The sequence below is a fragment of the Canis aureus genome, chromosome 19, assembly GCF_053574225.1.
Source record: "Canis aureus isolate CA01 chromosome 19, VMU_Caureus_v.1.0, whole genome shotgun sequence".
Taxonomy (NCBI): Eukaryota; Metazoa; Chordata; class Mammalia; order Carnivora; family Canidae; genus Canis; species Canis aureus.
Window position 1 is genome coordinate 45,288,111 of NC_135629.1, and position 20,735 is coordinate 45,308,845.

The 20,735-nt window shown below is 49.2% G+C and overlaps 1 protein-coding gene across 12 annotated transcripts in view; it reads left to right on the forward strand.

The window, feature by feature from the left end:
• The window catches only part of SUGP2 (SURP and G-patch domain containing 2), a 62,968-nt gene that overhangs the window by 27,927 nt on the left and 14,306 nt on the right, over positions 1 to 20,735 (forward strand). For 8 of the 12 annotated variants that reach the window (XM_077859287.1, XM_077859288.1, XM_077859286.1 and 5 more), the window contains 4 exons: positions 65 to 126; positions 3,150 to 3,286; positions 3,963 to 4,083; positions 6,655 to 6,917. In XM_077859287.1, the coding sequence (XP_077715413.1) occupies positions 65 to 126; positions 3,150 to 3,286; positions 3,963 to 4,083 (320 nt within the window). In that variant the 3' untranslated portion in view covers positions 6,655 to 6,917. Of the gene's footprint in view, positions 1 to 64; positions 127 to 3,149; positions 3,287 to 3,962; positions 4,084 to 4,656; positions 4,750 to 6,654; positions 6,918 to 6,956; positions 7,100 to 20,735 lie in introns of those variants that run through there. The other 4 variants (XR_013358026.1, XM_077859282.1, XR_013358024.1 and 1 more) reach the window with 3 other exon arrangements.

The following is a 20,735-nucleotide window of genomic DNA, read 5'->3' on the forward strand; positions in this document are numbered from 1 at the left end:
CTCATTTTCCGAGTAATTTGGAGAAAGTATGTGTATGTATGAATATGTTTCTTATGTCTTTCAGTTCATGAACCAGTTCGAATTGCCTACGACAGACCTCGGGGTCGTCCCGTGTCCAAAAAGAAGGTGAGCATGACTGAGTTCTTAGGCATGATGTAGTCAGTTGGAATTTGTTGGAATTTTAAAGGGCACTGTGGCTTGTAACTGAGGTATACTCCTACTTTAGACTAGCATAACGTACAAAGCATAACAAACAGCCTTTTTTCTCAGGGATTTCTTAAAACTGTTTTCTGTTTCTCAAAGCATAGGAGACAGGAATGTGTGAGACTCTTGTGGCCTATGTGCTATGGATCCAGAGAAGCAGGTTGAAGGGAAATTGAGATTAATGTGGGGTTGAGGATGCCATTTATTCAGAGAGGACTGAGGGAGACTCCAGGGTGGTCTTGTGTCAATAGGTTGCCCTTGGTGGCACCTGGATGGGGGTAGGGAGATGAATAAGTAGATGTGTTGAGGCCCTGGGTCATATAGTACCTATAGACAGATATCAGCAGTGAGGTTCCTTCTCTGGGTGGTAGTTTGGTTGGAAGATGTGGCCACTATGGCTGCTGTACTGAGAAGCAGCCTATCGGGGGGCAGGAGGGAAGGCCAGGAGGGTGAAAATGCAATTAGTGGGACTTGCCAATAGATTGTATGTGGGATGGGCCCATATCCACTGCTCCTCCAGGCAGTGAGGAGGATGGAGCTGCCACTGAATGAAATGGAGAGCCCCTGTGGGGGTCAGGTCATCAGGGAGATGGGGTTCATTCCAGATAGCTAAGTGGACACGGGGCAGGTGAGGCTGAACGAGGTCACCTAGGACATAAGTGGGGACATCCCAGGTCCTTAGGGAGGTGAGCTGGGAACCAGGTGAGGTCTTTGCTGATGTAGGGTGGTGAGGAAAGTTTGTGTGGTAGACACCTGTTCATGTGCATGGTCAGTCTCAGTGGCCAGGTGAGGTGTTGGTATAACCTCAGTTAAAGCAGGGAGGAGGGACTTTCCTGGGCCCAAAGCTTGTGGTCCTGACTGATGTTCTCAGTTTGAATTCTCAGTTTGATGTTCTCAGTTCTCAGCTGGCACCCAGCTGCCGTGCCCATCTGGTGGTCTGGGCGAGGGTGCAACTAGGCTCAGGCTGTCCACCTAATCTTGGCATATAATTCCCAAGTCTCCATTTGTACATCTGTGAGTGGGGCAGTCACATCTACCCTGTGGTTTGGAGATACCTTATGAGTGAAGCTAAATGCATGTTAACCTGCTGTGCAGTGGCTTCCTGTAAACTCCAGTCTCTCTTTGGTATGTCTGCAAGCTGAGAGGAAGCCTGGCCTGTGGCACATGGCTTTTCTCTAGCTGAGCAGCTTTCCCAAAGGGGTACAGATCTGCCCTTCGGGAACCTGTGGCTAGCTTTACCCTTGCCTTCTCCACCCTCTTCCCCTCCCACACTTGTTCCCTCCTCAGACCCTCACTGTTACCCACCGCCCCCCTCACCCCCCCAGCACTGGCTGCCTTGATCAGGATGGAGGAGCTCTTTCCCCAGAAGTCCATGTGGCCTTCTCAACCTACACAGGCTGTCCTTGGTGTTTAGTAAATGTCTTTTAAAAATAGGCTCATGGGACGCCTGGGTGGGTCAGCGGTTGATCATCTGCCTTTGACTTGGGGTTTGATCCCAGAGTTCCGGGATTGAGTCCTGCATTTGGCTCCCTGCATGGAGCCTGCTTCTCCCTCTGCCTGTATCTGCCTCTCTCTTTCTCTCTCTCTTTTTTAAAGATTTTATTTATTTATTCATGAGAGACCAAGAGAGGCAGAGACACAGGCAGAGGGAGAAGCAGGTTCCATGCAGGGAGCCCAATGTGGAACTTGATCCCAGGACTCCAGGATCATGCCCTGGGCCAAAAGCAGGCGCCAAACGCTGAGCCACCCTGGGATCCCCAAATAAAATCTTAAAAAAAAAAAAAAAGGCTCAGGTGGTAGGGACAGTGGGTGCTTATGAATATTCATGAGTAAATGGAAATATTTTCTGCTCACACTGGGCAGTCTCTTCCTCCAGAGGACCCCCCAAACCTTTTAACCTGTCTTCCCACAGTCAGCTGTGGAGCCCAGGTCTTACCCAGAGTTTCTTGCCCCTCTCCCTGTAGGCTCTCTCCCAAGCCCCATTCTTCCCCGCTTTACCAGCTCTCAGTGAGGTCTTTGTGCTAGACATGGACCCTGGAGTCCCAGTAAAACCCAGTCTCTGCCCTTGGGGAGCTCCCAGACCTGGGAAGGGGCAGCTGGACAGTTATTCAGGTTTGCTGAGCAACATCTGAGGGCAGCCAGAGAGGCTTCCAGGATGATGGGGTCACTGCTCAGAGTTCTGGAAGCTCACAAGTGTTCAAAATGGAGGCAGAGAGAATCCCTGGGTGGCTCAGCGGTTTGGCGCCTGCCTTTGGCCCAGGGCGCGGTCCTGGAGTCCTGGGATCGAGTCCCACGTCAGGCTCCCGGCATGGAACCTGCTTCTCCCTCCTCCTGTGTCTGCCAATCTCTCTCTCTCTCTGTGATAAATAAATCAATCTTAAAAAAATAAAATTTAAAAAAATGGAGGCAGAGAATAGGGGGGACCCTGTGAGCTCATTTTCCATACAGTCTCTCTCTACAGCAGATTCGTGGTCTGTTTGGCCCTCTCCTACCTCAGCCCTGTCTCCACTCTGACTCCTGCATGCTGGGGGCCTTCCTTCCTCAAGCCCATAACCTGGTTACCCCCAGCCTGGGGTGTGTCCTCTGGTCATCACAGGTCACCACACTTAGGGCTCTTCCGGCTAACCCCCTGTTTCCCGGACCCCCTAGCCCCTCATGGGGGTTTCTTCAGGGTCTTCGCACCACAGTGGGAGTGGTCACACTGGGGCCTGAGAGGCTGATCTGACTTGGTTCTGTGGGTGCATCTCTTTACTCCCCACTTACAGAAGCCCCAGCCCACCCGAATGTTGCTGGGAACTGGGAAGCAGCCCATGGCTTGATCCCAAGTGTCTGTGGAATTGGAGACAGTGAGGGGCTGGTGCTGGACCGAGTCAGGTGTAGCACAGCAGACCCTTGCTGCAGGTGCTTTGCTACAGCACACTTGCCATACTCTTCTCTCTCCTCAGAAACCCAAGGATTTTGATTTCGCCCAGCAGAAGCTGACTGACAAGAACCTGGGGTTCCAGATGCTGCAGAAGATGGGCTGGAAGGAGGGCCACGGCCTGGGCTCCTGTGGAAAGGGCATCAGGGAGCCCGTCAGCGTGTATGCAGCAGGCGCTTGGGAGCCAGGGGTGGGGATGGGCAGTGTGCTTGGGGAAAAGAGACTTTCTTTGGGATTCTGGTCCTGATTCCTTTCATCTGCAGTCTGATTTCTTGGCTCCCCTCATGCTAAACATGCCTTAAAGCTGGCAGGAATTTTTTTCCTAACAAAAGGAATCTTCAGATGAGATGAGAAGCAGATCATTTACATATGCAGGTGTTCGTATACCATTCACAGACTATTTAAGTGGCTTCTTGGCCCCTGGCATTTTAGCCACATTCATTCTTGTCACGAAAGCTGAGTGGTAATTCTAAGTAGTTATAATAAAAACCACTTTCCCTCTTCTGGGAACCCTAAGCCAGGTAGCCAGGGTGGGAGAACATGGCCCAGAGTTTATTAGGCCCCATTAGCATCCAGCAGGCATTTCATTTAAAACTGAGCTTATCACCTGCTGGGGGAGGCTTTCAGCAGTAGTTGGGCTTCTGAGCGCTCTCCTCAGAAAGTCCGCACACCTGCTAAGGTGAGTATCCCTTGTTCCACGTTGTGAATCGTGTCTTCACTTTCCCTTTCCTTTGTCACTGTTGTGTGTCTCACTTGCCTCCATCCCACTCTGACTGCTTGTGCCATTTCCAGTCTCCTGATGGCCAGGATGATGGCTAACTCTCCATTTTGCTCCTAGGGGAACTGCATCGGAAGGGGAGGGGTTAGGTGCTGACGGGCAGGAGCACAAGGAAGACACGTTTGACGTGTTCCGTCAGAGGATGATGCAGATGTACAGACACAAACGGGCCAACAAATAGGTATGTGTGTGAGCTAGTGCATGGGGCATTCTGCCTAAGCTGATGTGCTGGTACGTAGAGATGATTTCTCCAGAAGTCAGTTTCATTCCCCAAAAACCAAACACAAAACCACATGCACACGTGCACACATACACACACACACACACACACACAAATGAAAAAATTCTATGAGGGCAACAGGGAGTGTTTGAATGTGGATGTGTCCCACCTTTCACCTTCCAGGTTTGGTTGAAGGAACAAGTCCTGTGCTTGAAAGTGGCTGCATAGCTGTGTCAGCCCGACAGCGGGCCTTGGTACAGGGCTCCTGGGCTCAACTTCATGTGGCTGTCCTGGGGAGAGAAACCACCCCAGGAGTGGCCCTGCTGTCCTGCAAGTGTGAGGGTGATCTGGACGCCAGCGCCACACAGGCCAGCTGCTTTGCCACATCCCTTTCTAGGCATCTTCAAATCCTTTTCCTTCTCAAGGGCCTTGGGCCCATGTAAACATCCCCTTCTTTCTCCTTTCTTTTTGGTTGCCTTCCCCACCCGTAATTTCCAACTCAGTTTTGAACAAAATCGTTCTCTCCCTGAATAGATGAAACCATTGGTGAGAAAAATAAGGCTTGAAGCAGCAATTACTCTTAAAGCGCCACCTCTGCCCCGGATCTACCCTGGAGCCAGTGCCCAAGTAGGTTTGGTGTGTACACAAGAAACAAGCGTCTCTGCAGTTCTGGTGCGGAGTTTCCGCTGGCTTTTCTTCTTTCTAAAGGAATAAAGAATGCACCATTTCCAATCTGCTTTGCCTTTCCCCCCACTCTTCAAATGCTTGTGGCAGCCAGTCCTCTGCAAATCTTTCCTGGTTCCCCCTCAGAAGGTGGGCGCCCTGTTAGTGCTCAGGAACCGACTCTTGTCAGGTTTCCAGTCCCAGGGAACCTTGCTCTCCACAGGTGCTTTGTTAGCAAACTTGATACCAAAATGATGACAGACTGGCTTTTCATCGTTTCAAGACTGTAAATGGGGGATGTAATTCCATATTAGTGAAGTCCGCTCTGTTACCACAGCTTGCGAGTTGGAGCTTGGGAGCTCTTTGGATAAGTGGAGATTCTTGATTAGCTTGGGAGCTCTTTGGACAAGTGGAGATTCTTGATTCCATGAATGTGATATTTATGGAGTCTTGACTCTTAAATGCATCCCAAGAGATGTAATGAAGTTTAGCGACAGTATGTATAATAGTGCTGTATTTGGTGGGGAGTAATCATTATGTTGATCAAACTTCCCTCAATTCACACATCTTTCTAGAATCCACAAATTCCCGTTTGCTTTTTTTAAAAAGCACACATGGAGTCTCTTCTACCAGGGAATGAAGGTATAAACTCTTCAAGAAGCTTCATTTCTGGCATGCGCGGCAGAGTGTAAAGAATTGTGTTATCAGGGCCTTTGTACAGAACAGAAAGCGTCCTCTTGGGGTGGGCTCGCAGCTGCTTGCTATTTCTAGCGTGTGATTGCCGCCCTTCCATCTTCTCCTGGCGCTCTCTCCTTGCAGCTACGTGCGACGTTCTCAGGCTGTGGGGATCTCAAGCCTTCCTCATAAAGCAGCAGTGTTGAAGTTTTAAATACGTGCTCAGATCTGGGAAATTGGGATCCTGCTGACACTGCAAGCTTTGGGGGGCACAGCAGTGAGTTACCATGTTGGCCAGTCTTTGCTTTCTTAAAGCCACAGGCCCCGACTGTAGTCTCAGCCTCCTCTGGCTCTGTCTTGTGGGGCCCACATCCACTATCACAGGCCTGTGCTGTCTCTCTTCATGTCAGGTGGAGCCTCCAGGCTCTGCTTACTTCTAGCTGCTTCTGTTGCATGGGCAACTAGCAGATCTTTATGCCCAGGGAGATGATGGAGGTGCCTCCGCAAAGTTTAAGCAGACTGCAGGGGTGGTGTGGTTTAGGGGAACCATAGCTATGGGGGATCATCTCCTTTCTTTCCTAATCCTTCCAGTAGCCTTCCTTTTTGACTGTGGGTTGGGCACCTGGATGGAAATCTGAGAACAGGGCCTTGGTCTTCTCTGGCCTTTCACAGAGTGCCCATTGGCCCTGAGTAAGGCATGTATGTATTCCCTGAATAGGTTCTAGCTCTTTCTCTGTGGCATAGATAGCTCTGACCATCATATTCACTTTGTGCTAGTATATTCGTTCTTGGCTCTCTCCGCTTTTATTTATAAGTAAAGTGCTTTAGGAATTCCCAGGGTATAAGCCCTGTCCCCACAGCCTCCTGCCACTCTTCCTCCTGGGGACATCCCGCTTTGAGCTGACCCTGTGAGCCTTTGGCAAACGTCAAAGGGAACACCTACTTCTTGATCCTGGAAAGTCCTCTGAGCACTCAGGTGATGCTTTTCCTGTGGGTTTGACGTCATGGGAACTGGCGGGGGAGGCCTGGTGTTGTGTCATTGTGCCAGCTGTTGGCTAGGGACCAGTGCGCACAGGCCCTCCGCGCTCTCCCTTGCTCTCTCTGGCAAAGGCTGCTCGCAGGGAATGTGCGTACAAGCGCGATGTGTGGTTGCATAGCCTTGTCGAAGTCACAGTATCTTTTCTGTCATTCTAGTTCCAGGGTCTCTTCCATGAGGACGACAGGCATCCGGAAAGTGCTAACTCGCCACTTTGGGTGCTTACTGTCTCTGGCTTGTTTCCATCACTGGAAATCATATAGAGAATTTTAGCATTTTTGGTCCTTGGTAAAACCTAGAAGACATTTGTGATGTTACAAAATGGAAGTTTTTGGTTTTTTTTTTTTTTTTTTTTAATCTAAGAAGTTGTGAATGTTGTTAATCATTTAGCAGTTGCAATAAATGTAGAGGAAACCCAATATTCCATCGTCTCTGTTGATGTGCTTTTTAAATTTGGCAGGTCGGGGAACACATGACAGATGTTGTAATACCTACATGGAACCAAGTTGGACATAGTACTGCCTCCCAGGCATCCCCTTCTGCCTGCCACGGCCTTTCTGACTGCTCACCTCAGGCCTTTTAAGTTACTGGGAAATCCTGGAAGATGCCAGAGAGCAGGTGGTGATCAATGCCAGCCATAGGGGGTGGGGTGGGCATGCCCTCTTCTCTGAGTGAGGAGGTACTGCTGGGTATAAAACCCAGCTTTGAGAATGTTAAGGATGCCTGACCTTCTGCTGATGACTCCTCTAACTCCTCTCAGGCTTTACACACTCCCAAAGTCAGGCCTCCAGCTGTCAAGCATTAAACCAGGGTCCACCTGGGCCTCCCCTGAGTGAGGTCAGCCCATAGGCATCTTCAAAGCTCCCTGCTAGTCATGTGTGCTGCCCACTCTGATTCCTCCACCGACAGCTTCTGGCCCTTTGGGTAAGGGATGAGGCCAAAGGCTGCAGTAGGGACATACCAGACCTACAAGGGCTTCCACATGAGGGCAAGGTGATGGGGAGGAACCAGGCTGCTGTTGTACCCAGGGCAGAGGGGGCCCAGAATGGGTTTGGGGTGTTTGTTGGCCAGTTAGAGGCAAATGAAACAGGGTCCCCTAGGATGTGGGAACCCAAGCCTCCCTTCTCCCTACTGTGTCCTGGAGGATGCTCAAGAGTGGCAGGGACCCATTTGACCATGATGGGAGCTATTGCCAGTCAAGTACCTCCTTCTCTTTGCTTCATCTTTACAAGAGCCCAAGAGGGCAGTGTCTAACTTCGAGCTTCAGTGCCCTCCCTGAGAAAGTTGTTCAGAACCCACAACTACCCCCACCTCACCTCCCACCCCTTCTTGGGAAACCAGAGGTAGAGGGTGAGCAGAATTACTCTTCAGCAGCTGCCCCTAACTGGCCAACACCTCCTCTTACCACCTCCCCAGGCTGGTGAAAGTCACTTAGATGAGGACCCATGGAGTGAGGGTTTCCAGCCTGGGACACCCATCTAGGCTTTGTCCTTAGGCTTTATTTCTGCTCTATAATCTGGGGAGGTTTTCTTTCTTTTCTTTTCTCTTTTTTTTTCTTCCCTTCCCTTTCCCTTCCCTTTCCCTTCCCTTTCCCTTCCCTTTCCCTTCCCTTCCCTTTCCCTTTCCCTTCCCTTTCCCTTCCCTTTCCCTTCCCTTTCCCTTCCCTTCCCTTTCCCTTTCCCTTTCCTTTCCCTTCCCTTTCCCTTTCCCTTTTCCTTTTCCTTTTCCCCTTCCTCCCTCCCTCCCTCCCTCCCTCCCTCCCTTCCTTCCTCCCTTCCTTCCTTCCTTCCTTCCTTCCCTGAGGCAGAGATAAGCAGAGGGAAAAGCAGACTCCATGCAGGGAGCCCAACATGGGACTTAATCCTGGGTCCCCAGGATCATGCCCTGGAATGAAGGTGGTGCTAAACCGCTGAGCCATCCGGGCTGCCAGGGGGGTTGGTTTTCTTCCAGTTTGGAAGGTGTAATATCCTCTGTTTTCTTGTTATTTAGAGCTAACTGGGACCTAAATATACTGTTCTTGGCCTTGAGGGCCCCTCCCCTTTCCTTCTCCCCAGCACCTCCTCCTGGAAGCCTTCTGGATGCCCTGGGCCCTGAGAGAAGCAGAAGGCACTGCTGGACATTGAAAGCAGCTTGTGGGGGGTGCCTGGGTGGCTCAGCAAGTTAAGCATCTACCTTTGGCTCAGGCCATGATCCAGAGTCCTGGGATCCAGCCCCACTGGCTGCCTCCTTGCTCAGCAGGGAGCCTGCTTCTCCCTCTCCCTCTGCCTGCTGCTCCCTCTGCTTGTGTGTGCGCGCATGCTCTCTCTCTTCTGTATCAAATAAATAAAATCTTTAAGTTAAAAAAAAAAGCTTGTGGTTTTAAAGCAAGCTTTTACTATGCATGCATGCACATGCACGTATGTAACTTGGGTGTGTGATACATGCAAACAGGCGCATTCAGGCAACACTTGCACATTTTCTTTGTAAAAGATCAAACCAGATATGTGCAGAGTAAAGCACAGAAGTTACCTCTCCTTCCCACTCACATAAAAGTAAATAATAACCAAATAAACTTTTAAAAATAACAAGACACCAGGTATACTACCTGGAGACTCGTGTCTTTATGTGACTGGAGATCTCCACGGTTTTTTCATGGAAGTAAAAACTTTTAGTACTGTTTGTGAATGAGTAACACCTGGCCAAAATCAAAAGGTACAGAAATGTGTTCTGTGGAAAATGCCTCCCCAGCACCCAGGTCTCAGATCCCTTACATGTAGACGATTGTGTTTACAGGCATATTTTAGGATAACCTTTCTTTAAAAAAAATTTTTTTTAAGATTTTATTTATTCATGAGAGACACAGAGAGAGAGAGAGAGGCAGAGACAGGCAGAGGGAGAAGCAGGCTCCATTCAGGGAGCCCGATGTGGGACTTGATCCCAGGTCTCCAGGATCACGCCCTGGGCTGCAGGCAGCTCTAGCTGCGTCACCGGGGCTGCCCACTTTCTTTAAAATGTTAATTCTACTGCAGGGTTTAGTCTGCCTGTTTTTTTTTTTTTTCCACTTAAAAAATTTCCCCAGAAAATGTACATATATATGTAATGGACTGTCATTGATTTAGGTTCTCCACCCAGAGGCATTTGAGTTTTTCCCAAGCCTTGGCTATTATATCACAGAACATTCTCTCTGGATAAAGCCCTGGAAATGGTGATTCCGGGACCAAGGGGTCTTCCTGGCATCTCTCCGCTTTACTCCCTCCCTCCACTGCATTCCTGTGCCATGCAATTTCAGGAGTGACCCTGTTAGCACCCCAGTTTTCCCCAGCTGTGCCTGCCTCTCTAGGATGTGGGGGGCTGTGGTCCCTGGAAGAGGGAGGCTCTACCCTCAAGGTGGACTGAACCACAGAGCATGGGCCTTGACTCCTCCAGACCCTGTCCCCATGCTCGGTTCCAGATGTGGACCCAGCTGCCACCCCTCTCTGCTGCTTCTAGATTCTGCTACTCTGAGCCCACTGCTCCTGCCACAAGCCCCCCAACCTCAACCTCCCTGGAGCCAGCGGCAACCTAGCTGCAGGTGACCTTGTTTGTCCCTCCAGGCCTGATGTCCCCCCTCCATCCATTGACGGCCTGATGCCCACCTATGGGGGCAGGTCTTGAAGGCCAGAGATGCTCCAGCAGGGAGGAGGTTATGCCAGTAGGGAGAAGGCTGCAGCTGACCCTCCCCACAGCTGATGAGCTATAGGACTTTCCAAGCCTTGGTTTCCTTCGAGGGAAATGAGGCCTTGGGCTTGCAGAGTTAAAAGCAATAATCGAGGGCTGCTGACCGAGAGAGGATTTAGAGAGGCCAGTCTTGGTTTTGGGCCTGATTCCCCTCCTGGGAAGCCAACGTTGTGCGCATGAGATCCCCAAGCCCAGTCACTATGCATCTAGGCCCTGCTCTGCTGCCAGGTAGAGGGTGGGGTCACACCCCCAAACTAACTCCCTTCAACAGAGGAGGGGTTGAGGCCTAGGGTCAGCCAGAGAGGGGTAAATTGTACAACACCCATGTGTTTGGAGGGATTAGTCACTTGCAGGTTGGAGGGAGGGTGACAGTGCTGGAGCTGGAGCCAAATTCTTGCCCAGCTACTACTCTGCCATCTGCTCTCCTATTGTACACATGGGGAAACTGAGGCCCAGAAAGAGGTAGAACCTGGCCCCAGACTGCACCAGTTCTTCAAAGTCTCCACACCTGCTTCAGCCTCAGTTTCCCCATTTGGGTGGGGCTGGCACCGTGCTACAGCAGGCAGCAACCTCTCTAGCCAATGGCTGAGACTTACAGTTTAGGCCCAGAGTTAGGTGTCAGTTCTTATTCATGAACATCAAGTATTGAGGAGGGTCCTATGCCACCTAGCTGGCCAGCAATGGGGTGACTCTTCACCCTGTCCCCAGGCCTTACTATGCCTGTGGGACCTCCATTCAATCTCCAGGGCCCATTTCCACCCTGCTCTCTGCAGACAGAGGCCTGGATGCCCCTCTGGCTTCCTGAGGCCTGCAGACCTGCCTCTGACCCCCCTGAACTAAGGTTGCCCGGCTCTGTCTCACCCAGGCTGGGGCCTCCTCCACAGAGGACTGAATCAAATGAATGTGTAATAAAAGGACAATGAACAAATGAACTTTGTACAATGTCTAAAGCCCCATCCTTACAGATGGGATCCTTCTTGGGATGGACAGGTAGACTCTAGTCATGTCTCAGCCTGGGAGTGTAAGAACGGGTGACTTTGAACAATCTCCATGCCCTCTGGGACTCCATTTCTTGCATCCATAACATCAGATACTTTTAGCATGAGCCGAAGGAGTGAAGGATGCCCTATTAATTTAAAATCCACTTTATAGTATTTCCATCACCATTTTAATATACTGTAGCGGACTATATGGAAATAGAAATACAAGCTCAAATATGTAAATACGTGGTCACGAATTCTGGAAAACACACCCACCTATTAACAGACGTTCCTTTGGGAAGTGGGCTGAGTCGTGGGTGGAATATTCACTATTTACTGCATATATTTCTGTGTGGTTTGAAGTCTTTGCTTGTATCATTTTCGAATGACAAAAAATTATATGTCTATGAAAATGTGGATAATAAACACAGCCTTGGATTTGCTTTGAGAATCCCAAGGATATCACAGGCTTCAACTTCAGAGCCCATAACACAGACTGTATACTGTGACAAATCTGATAGTTGCTGGTCTCCATGGAATCTTATCCTTATATCCAGCAGAAACTGGTCCATTTCTCAGTAGAGAAACTGAGGCTCTGGACAGCCTGACTCCAGACACACACTCAAACACCAGGATTTCCACTTGGTCTTATCTTATGGGGTTTTAAAGCTCCCCATATGGGGGGATCCCTGGGTGGTTCAGTGGTGTAGTGCCTGCTTTCAGCCCAGGGCGTGATGCATGATCCTGGAGTCCCGGGATCAAGTCCCATATCGGGCTCCCTGCATGGAGCCTGCTTCTGTCTCTGCCCCCGCCTCTCTCTCTCTTTCTGTCTCTCATGAATAAGTAAATAAAATCTTAAAAAAAAATAAAGCTCCCCGTAGACCTACATGTGTGCGCACATGCACAGCCACACATGCATGCACATACCCTAAGACTCGTATACGTGTGCAAGCTCAAAGACACATGCACATGGGCAGCCTGTGCTCAGTGCTGAGCGGTGGCTCAGCGGTTTAGCGCCGCCTTCCGCCCAGGGTGTGATCCTGGGGACCTGGGATAGAGTCCCATGTTGGGCTCCCTGCATGGGGCCTGCTTCTCCCTCTGCCTGTGTCTCTGCCCCTCTCTTTCTCTCTCTCTCTCTCTCTGTCTCTCATGAATAAAAGAATAAAATATATTTTAAAAAGACACGTGCACATATGCAGATGCGAGCAGACATGTACACACAGGCACATGCATACACGTCATTTCTATTTCCCACCAAGCCCACGCTCATGGCCCTGGGAACTTGGACCTTCCCAGGAATCACAACTCCGCTATGAATCTGGCACCTGCCACTTCCTTCAGACCCCAGGAGGGGGACCTCATGAGCTGAGCTTTGCTTTGCTCCAGTTTTCTCCAGAGATTTCTCAGGTTGGACTTGTGGGAGTGCCGCTGTAGGTTCTTGGAGTTCCTAATCTGGTTGTGAGTAGTGAGGTTTCTGCTTTGAGATTTCAACATCCACATCTCCATGACTTGCTTTTGCCTGGGGGCAGCTCAGAGCAAAGCGGACTTAACACGTCCTCACTGTACTGTGTGACCTGCGGCGAGTGATCTACCTCTCTGAGCCCCTATTGCCTCATTTGTAAGATGGGAAAACAGTAGTATCTACTGCCAGATGCTCTGAGAATCTATGGCAGGACACTGTAAAGCTCACAGATGTCAGCTGCACAGGACGACCGTCCTGAGTCACTGTGGACTTGTCATTGAGGTTTACCATCAGCTCACTCCTGCTACAGATAAAGTTCCCCAAGCCTCTACCTAAACCCTGTGATGTGCTGGAAGGGCCACAGTGGGGGACCTTGGAAAATTCACTTCACCCCTTGGTGCCTCGGTTTCTTCATTTGTACAATAAGGATATTCCTCCCATCTTGGCGCATCCGCCGAGAAGAGTTTCTGTATAAGGGTTTCAGAGGACAGCAATGCAGGCAGCCAATAAATGCACGAGAAGAAGCACCCTCCCACTGACCACAAGCGCAGCAAAATGTTAGAATCGCTAACACTCAGCACTTACCTGTATTAGCGAGGATGACACCTCCCCCCTTGCTGGCTTCCATGGGGATTACCCCAACTTTTTGATTTCTAATTGATGCAAACATCACATAAAATTAACCACTTTAAAGGGAACAATTCAGGGGCAGGTAGTAGGTTCATCATGTTGTGCAACACCAGCTTTGTCCGGTTCCAGAACATTCCCATCACCCCAAAAGGAGACCCTGTGCCCATTAACAGTCACTCTCTATTTTTCCTAACCTATCCAGCCGCTGCCAACCACTACTCTCCTTCCTAAATGTATGGATTTGCCTGTTCTGGACATTTCATATAGATAGAATCACACACTATGTGAGTGTTTTGTGCCTGGCTTCTTTCACTGAGCATGTTTTCAAGGTTCATCCATGTTGTAGTGGGTGTCAGAGCTTTCTTCCTTTCTATGGCTGAGTAATATTCCACTGCATAGATGGACCACATTTTGTTTATCCATTCATCCACTGATGGACATTTGGGCAGTTCCTACCTTTTGGTGATTGTGAACATGGTATACAAGGATTTGTGTGAACGCTTGTTTTTATTTTATTTGGGTCTATACCTAGGAGTGAAATTGCTAGATCATGAGGTACCTCTATGTTTAACTTTTTGAGGAGTGCCAAGTTGTTTTCCACAGGGGTTGTACCCTACTCCAGCCTTTTGGCCAACCCATTGGAACCAGTGTCTTTAAAAACCCAAGGTGTAAGGCCTAGCCACAGATCTTCCAGGAGCCTTGCTTGTCCTGGCGGAATCCTGGGGACAAAGCAAATAGAGGGAAGGAAGGGAAAAATTAAGAGAACTTCAGATCTGAAATGTGATGGAGCATTTAACCAAACTGACCCTGAGAGAGAAAATCCCTTTACAAAGTATGATATGATTTTCATAGTAATTTTGTACAATGTGGACAGATCCTCTATATACAAGGACTCTCAGTTATGTTTGAGCACCCAGAAGACAGGGCTTCTAACCTGGGAAAGTGAGTGAGGGTGGGGCAGGGGCTCTTCCTGCACCCCCTCCCCCGCCCACTGCGTGCCTGTCACACTCACACTACGAATACATGTTGTGCAGTTTGGAAAGAAAATCCATTGAAGAATATTCAAAGGAAGTAAAAATGACGAAGCACGTGCTGGCAGCAATTGTAGGTCTTTGTTTTGGAGACAGCTGTGCTATTCTGAGGGGAAAAAAGCACCAGATTTGAATGGAGACGTCTCTTTCCCTGTAGGCTGGGTGATAAAACGTCGCTTCCTTTTAGGACCTATCTGCAGGCTGCCATGAAAGTCTCTCCGGCTTCTCCCTGGTAGTCTCTCAGTTGCCTTCCTCCATCTATCTGTTGATTCACTCATTCATTCATTCATTCATTCATTCGCCACACATTTGAGGAACACCTAACTTCCTACTTAACATCTAAAACCACAAGGAGGGGCACCTCGGTGGCTCTGTTGGTTAAGTGTCTGCCTTTGACTCAGATCATGATCCCAGAGTCCTGGGATCAAGCCCGCATAGGGCTCCTTTCCTCAGCTGCTCAGCAGGATGTCTGCTTCTTCATCTCCCTCTCCCCCTCTCTCCCTCCCCACTCCCCACCTGGGCTCTCTCTCTCTCTCTCAAACAAATAAATAAAATCTTTTTAAAAATAAAAAAATAAAAAAAAACCCCCACAATAAAATTACCATCTACAGTCAGTCATTTGAAGGAAATATCCAAGGTACAAAGAAAGGGTAGTGATGGGGCCCAGTCTGGGAGGTGACATTTCATTGGAGATCTGAAGGATGAATAAAAGCATGCCAGGCAGTAGGAATGACATGTGCAAAGACCCTGAGGTACAAATGAGCCTTGCTTTGGGAAGAGGAGTGAGTCAAGGTTGGGGAGTTTTGGGGATGAGATACAAGTATATACCTTGTATCAAGGCAATAGGGAGCCATGGGAGGCTTTGTAGCACAGCCGGGGTATGGCCCTATTTATACTTTTTAAAAAAATTCACATAACATAAAATTAACCATTTTAAAATGTTCAATCCCATGTCATTTAGTGCATTCACAATATTGTACAATTATCACCTCTATGTAGTTCCTCCGGAACATTTTTATCACCCCCAAAAGAAACTGTCCATGAGCCATCACTCCCCACCCCACCAGCCCCTGGCAACTGCTTATCTGCCTTCTGTCTCTATGGATTTGCCTGTTCTGGACCTTTCGTATCCATGGGCTCACACACTATGTGACCTTTTGTGTCTGGCTTCTTCAGTTTATACTTTTAAAAGAGCAACTTGGAAAGGCCAGAATGGAAGCAGACACTGTTCTGCCCATCCACACCCCTGGATCCCTACCCCACTTAACCACAGCCAAAGGAACTCTGCGGGAGGCACCCCCTTACACATTCTCCCCTCCCTCCCCTATCGCACCAACTCCCCGCCCTTGATTGCCTGGGAGCTTTCTTTTTTTTTTTTTTTTTTTTTTGCCTGGGAGCTTTCTTTAAAAATCACTCACCCACGAATCCTCTCTCAGGCTCTATGTGATTCGGTGGGGGGTTGCTCTGGGCTAGAATTGACATTCCCAGGGCAGCCCTGACCGGTTGGTGTGGGGGTGTGAATGCCCCAGCTGCCTTGCCCTCAAGCATGAAGCACTTCCAGATCACCTAGCAGCACAGAGCCAAAAGGACTCTGCTGGATGCACCCCTTTACTCATTCTCCCCTACTTCACCAATCCCCACCCCCACCCCTGTCTGCCTGGGAGGTTTCTTTAAAAATCACTCACCCACAAATCCTCTCTCAGGCTCTGCTCCAGGGGCAGGCCACAGGTGCTGGAGGCCAGGGTGGAGGGTGTCATGTCCTCCAGTCCCACATACATGCCACTCCTGCCCCAAAGTGGGCCAAAAGAAACGGAGCCACAGACCCTGCGTGTTGGACAACTGCTCAGCTAAAAGACCTGGTACGTTTACCAGCAAGGATTTTCTAAGCAGTTCCATCAGCTCATTGATGCCTCTAGCTCAATGAAGCTGTGTCACAACAGCCTTGATCCCAGGCCATTGTGTGACCACTGCCCCAGAGCCCAGACCTGAGACGTCCACTCACTCCATCCTTCTGGTCTTCAGCATTCTTGGTGGATTATTGCAGTGGGTGGGGATGGGTGGGCTCAACTGTGTCCCTCAGAAAACTTTCCAATATCTGAGTAAACAGGAACCTTGCTGCGCTGGGAGTGTCCTTGATGATATTGAATGTTTTATAACATCAGGCATAGCACGGGGTGTTCACCACATATGCTCCTTTCATCTTAGAGAATCACAACCTGTTTTACAGATGAGGAAACTGAAGCCCAGAGAGGTTGTTTAACGATCTTTATCACACCACTAAAAAGGGCTATATCCGCGAGAACTCTTGGTGGCATAAAGTCGAATGGAATTAACTGGTTAATGGAATTGAAAATGATGGCTTCAGGCTCAGCTAGATCAAGGGACTTAACCAACCTCACAGAGCAGTGTCTTTCTCCATCTCTTGACTCTCCTGTCTTTGTGTCAGCTTCATTCTCAGATGAGATGGCAGCCAGCAACTCTGAATTGACCCTTATCCACTCAAGCAATATTTAAAAAGCTCTGTTGTCTGATAGCTTTAGTGGAAGCACTAGGATTGCATCTTATTGACACAGTCTGGGGCATATGACTGTCATTGAACCAATCACAGTGACAAAAGGGCCACAGTAGATTGATTGGCAGGCAGGTCCTGAGTGACCTAGCTGAGAAGGGAGAAGCCTATATGTACTAAGATGTTAGTCCCAGAGGGAACAGAAGCCCCTATTCATCCTGCAAGTGGGTAGAGCCAGGATCCAAACCCAGGACTTCAACCCTGAGAGAGTCATCTCAGCTGCTTTTGTCCTGGCACATTCAGCCTTTCACATGTCTTCAGCCTCAAAATTACCATCATCAGGCCTGAGCAGGGGGGGTGCCGGGAATCCCCCCACACCAAATCCCAGTACTGGCTCTCTCCCTTCTCAGTTTCCTCATCTGTAAAATGGGTCATGGGGAGGAAGCATCCTGTACTCTGTGAACAGTCAAAGGCCACACTCAGGTTGCAAAAAATAAAATCCATATTAAGAGTGCAAGAAAAGGGCTTCTTTGTGTGATGATGGGATCCACGCTGGGTGAGGTATCAGGTCCAGGGGTCAGGACTCAGCAGGAAAGGTACAGTGGGTACCAGGCGCTTGGGAGCAGAAGCAGAGCACGTGGCTGCCAGCCCAGCCCTGGGAGGCCAGCCTCTGAAGGCTGCATTCATCTTCCCGGGAAAAGCACAATTCTCTCTTTCCTCTCAGCCCCTCCCGGCCCCCTCCTCCGCCCTAGTTTCTTGTTTACCCATTCAGGGCCACGATTTATTTTCAGACCAGAACGTCCGTCCTCCTCACTCTCTGTGGCCACCTGCCAGAGCCACGCACTGGCCACATCAGGAGAAAGGAGGCCAGAAAGAATCTAGCCTAGCTGAGAGAAAGCAGCATCTTGGGGAAGGTTCTAGGTCAGGCCTGGCCTTTGACCTTCTGTTTATCCTCATAGACAGCAACTAGGGGTGTGAGTGGCCCAACCTTTCTGATTTCGTCACACTCCTAATGAAGGAAGAGATTGAGATGCTGTTTACAGCACTGTCTTTGCGGTAGACATGAGCAACTTCATTGGGAATTGCCTGGATGAGTGAGGTGTGGTTCAGGGTGAGTAATGAAATGTCCAAATATACATACTTCCTCACTTCATGTGGACAAAGGGGATGCACTCATTTTCATTTTTTTAAAAAGATTTTATTTATTTATTCATGACAGACACAGAGAGAGACAGAGACACAGGCAGAGGGAGAAGCAGGCTCCATGCAGGGAGCCCACGTGGGACTCGATCCTGGGACTCCAGGATCACGCCCTGGGCTGAAGGCAGCGCTAAACTGCTGAGCCACCAGGGCTGCCCTCATTATTTCAATTATATTATTTTATTCTGTTTATTAGGTTTGATAAAGCTGAGTTCATGATCAGCCCACACAGCAACTTGGCAAACTCCTATTCATCCTGCGAAACCCAACACACACATGCCCTCCTCCATCCTTCACATGTCCACAGAAATGCTACATCTTTCCCCTCTCTGTGCTATGAGAGGAACTCCCTCAGCACTCTGACCATCTGTTTATGACTCCCCGCCTCTGAGCCCTGTTCTAGCACCCAATTTAGTGCCTGGTATACAGTGGATACTCAGTAAATGTGGAGACTTGGGGGAACATTTTTAAAAACAGCTTCACTGAGATATATCACATACCATTCAATTCATCCATTAAACTATACAATTCTTGTTTTAAAAGATTTTATTTATTTATTCATGAGAGATACACACAGAGAGAGGCAGAAACATGGCAGAGGGAGAAGCAGGCAGGGAGCCCGATGTGGGACTCGATCCCAGATCTGGGGATCACACCCTGGGCCAAAGGCAGACACTCAACTGCTGAGCCACCCAGGCGTCCCTAAAGTATACAACTCAATGGTTTTTAGGCTATTCACATATATGATCAACCACCACTACAGTCAATTTTAGAAAACTAAATTATCCCCAGACAAGCCCTGTCCCCATGAGCGGTCACTCCCCAGCCCCTGGCAACCACTAATTTACTTTCTGTCTCCATGGATTTGCCTGTTCTGGACATTTCACATACACAGGATCCTGCAACATGTGGCTTCTCGTATCTGGCTCTTCTCACTCAGCACAGATGTTTTCAAGGTTCATCCACACTGTAGCACATGTGTCAGAGCTTCATTCCTTTTTATGACTGAGTACTAGTCCACCGAATGAATGGGCCACATTGCGTCCATCTATTCATCTGTTGATGGAGGTTTGGGTTAATTTTCACCTTCTGGCTATTGTGGATAGTGCTCTATGGCCATGTGTGTCCAGATGTTTGTGTGGATGTATATTTTCACTCATCTCAGGTATAGACTGAGATCAGTAAATTTTTTTAAAAGATTTTATTTATTCATGAGAGACAGAGAGAGAGAGAGAGAGAGAGGCAGAGACACAGGCAGAGGGAGAGGGAGAAACAGGTTCCATGCAGGGAGCCCAACATGGGACTCGTTCTTGGGTCTCTAGGATCACGCCCTGGGCTAAAGGCGGCGCTAAACCGCTGAGCCAACTCGGCTGCCCTCAGTAAATGTTTAATAGTTATTTTGAACTATTAACTATAGTTAAACTGTAGTCAATTGTCACCTGGGTTGAGTAGAGGAGAGATCCAACCCTGCAGGCTTAGAAATCAGGAATGTGGGCTGGAACCCACCCCCACTGACTCCTCTGTGAAGAGGACCGTGCGTGGCCCGAGATGACACCAATCGCCTTGGAGAAACCCGAGGACCCCTGCGTAGAAAGTTGTCAGCTGCTGTAATCACTTTCTCTTGCCTGGATCTCTCTCCACAATGAAATTTTTGTTCTTCCAAATTAATTGGTCTACTTCTCAGGCCTTTTGGGGACACAGATGGCCCTTTCCATGGGGCCAGCTATAGCTGGATCTGCAACCCAGATCAGACCATAGGGCTTGGGCGATGGCTGATCTAAGCACCTTCCCCAGGGTTTATTTTGGTCGAGGGTGGCAGGCTGGGTCAGCACCATGGTGGCAGCCTCTGCCTGAGACTATGAAACCCGAGGCCTCTAATACGTGTCCTTGGCCTGCAGGTGTCTTGGGCAGTGTCCGAGGCTGAGAGTCTGGTCTGCATCCAGCTGGGAAAGGCTGAGGTAAATGGCTGAGGTCTGTCTCAGTTTGTCAAAAGAATCCTGTCTCTGAAAAGCAAGCCCTGCCTCCCCCCGCCAGTGTCAGGCATCTGGGTGTCTGTGTCATTAAGAGTTCTCCAGAGACATGGAATTAACACGGTATGTGTATATTATACACAAGAAGAGATTTGTTTTAAAGGAATTGGCTTCTGTGATTGTGGGAGCTAATAAATGTGAGATCTATTTCCAACAGGCTGGAAACTCAGGGAGGATTTCTATGTTGCAGTCTTGAAGAGAATGCCTTTTCCCCTAGGAAACCTCCACTTTTGCTCTTCAGTCCTTCAACTGATTAGATAAGGCCCACCAAAAGTGTCCAGGATAACCTTCTTTCCTTAATGTCAATTGATCAGATATGTTAACGACATCTAGAAAACGTTTTCACAGTAATACCTAGACTGATGTTTGGCCAAACAACTTGACACCATTGCCTGACATAAATTTTAACCATCTGTATGTTGCTTCCCTGTTCCCCACCCCTACAAACCACTCCTAGAATGCCATCTCCACTGAGAAGCCTTCCATGATGTGCCCCACCACAAAGGAGAGAACACGGAGGTGTATGACTGGCTACATCTGGGCAGAGGGAGCCAGAAGGAGAGTGGGCAGGGCAACCCACCCAATATCTGCTGAATATTTCAGCAGAGGCAAGAGCTCCGAGGCCAGCTAAGGAGCTCAGGCGACAGGGAGCCCTAGTAGGTACTGAGCAGGGTAAAGGTACAGTTAGATACACTAAAGAT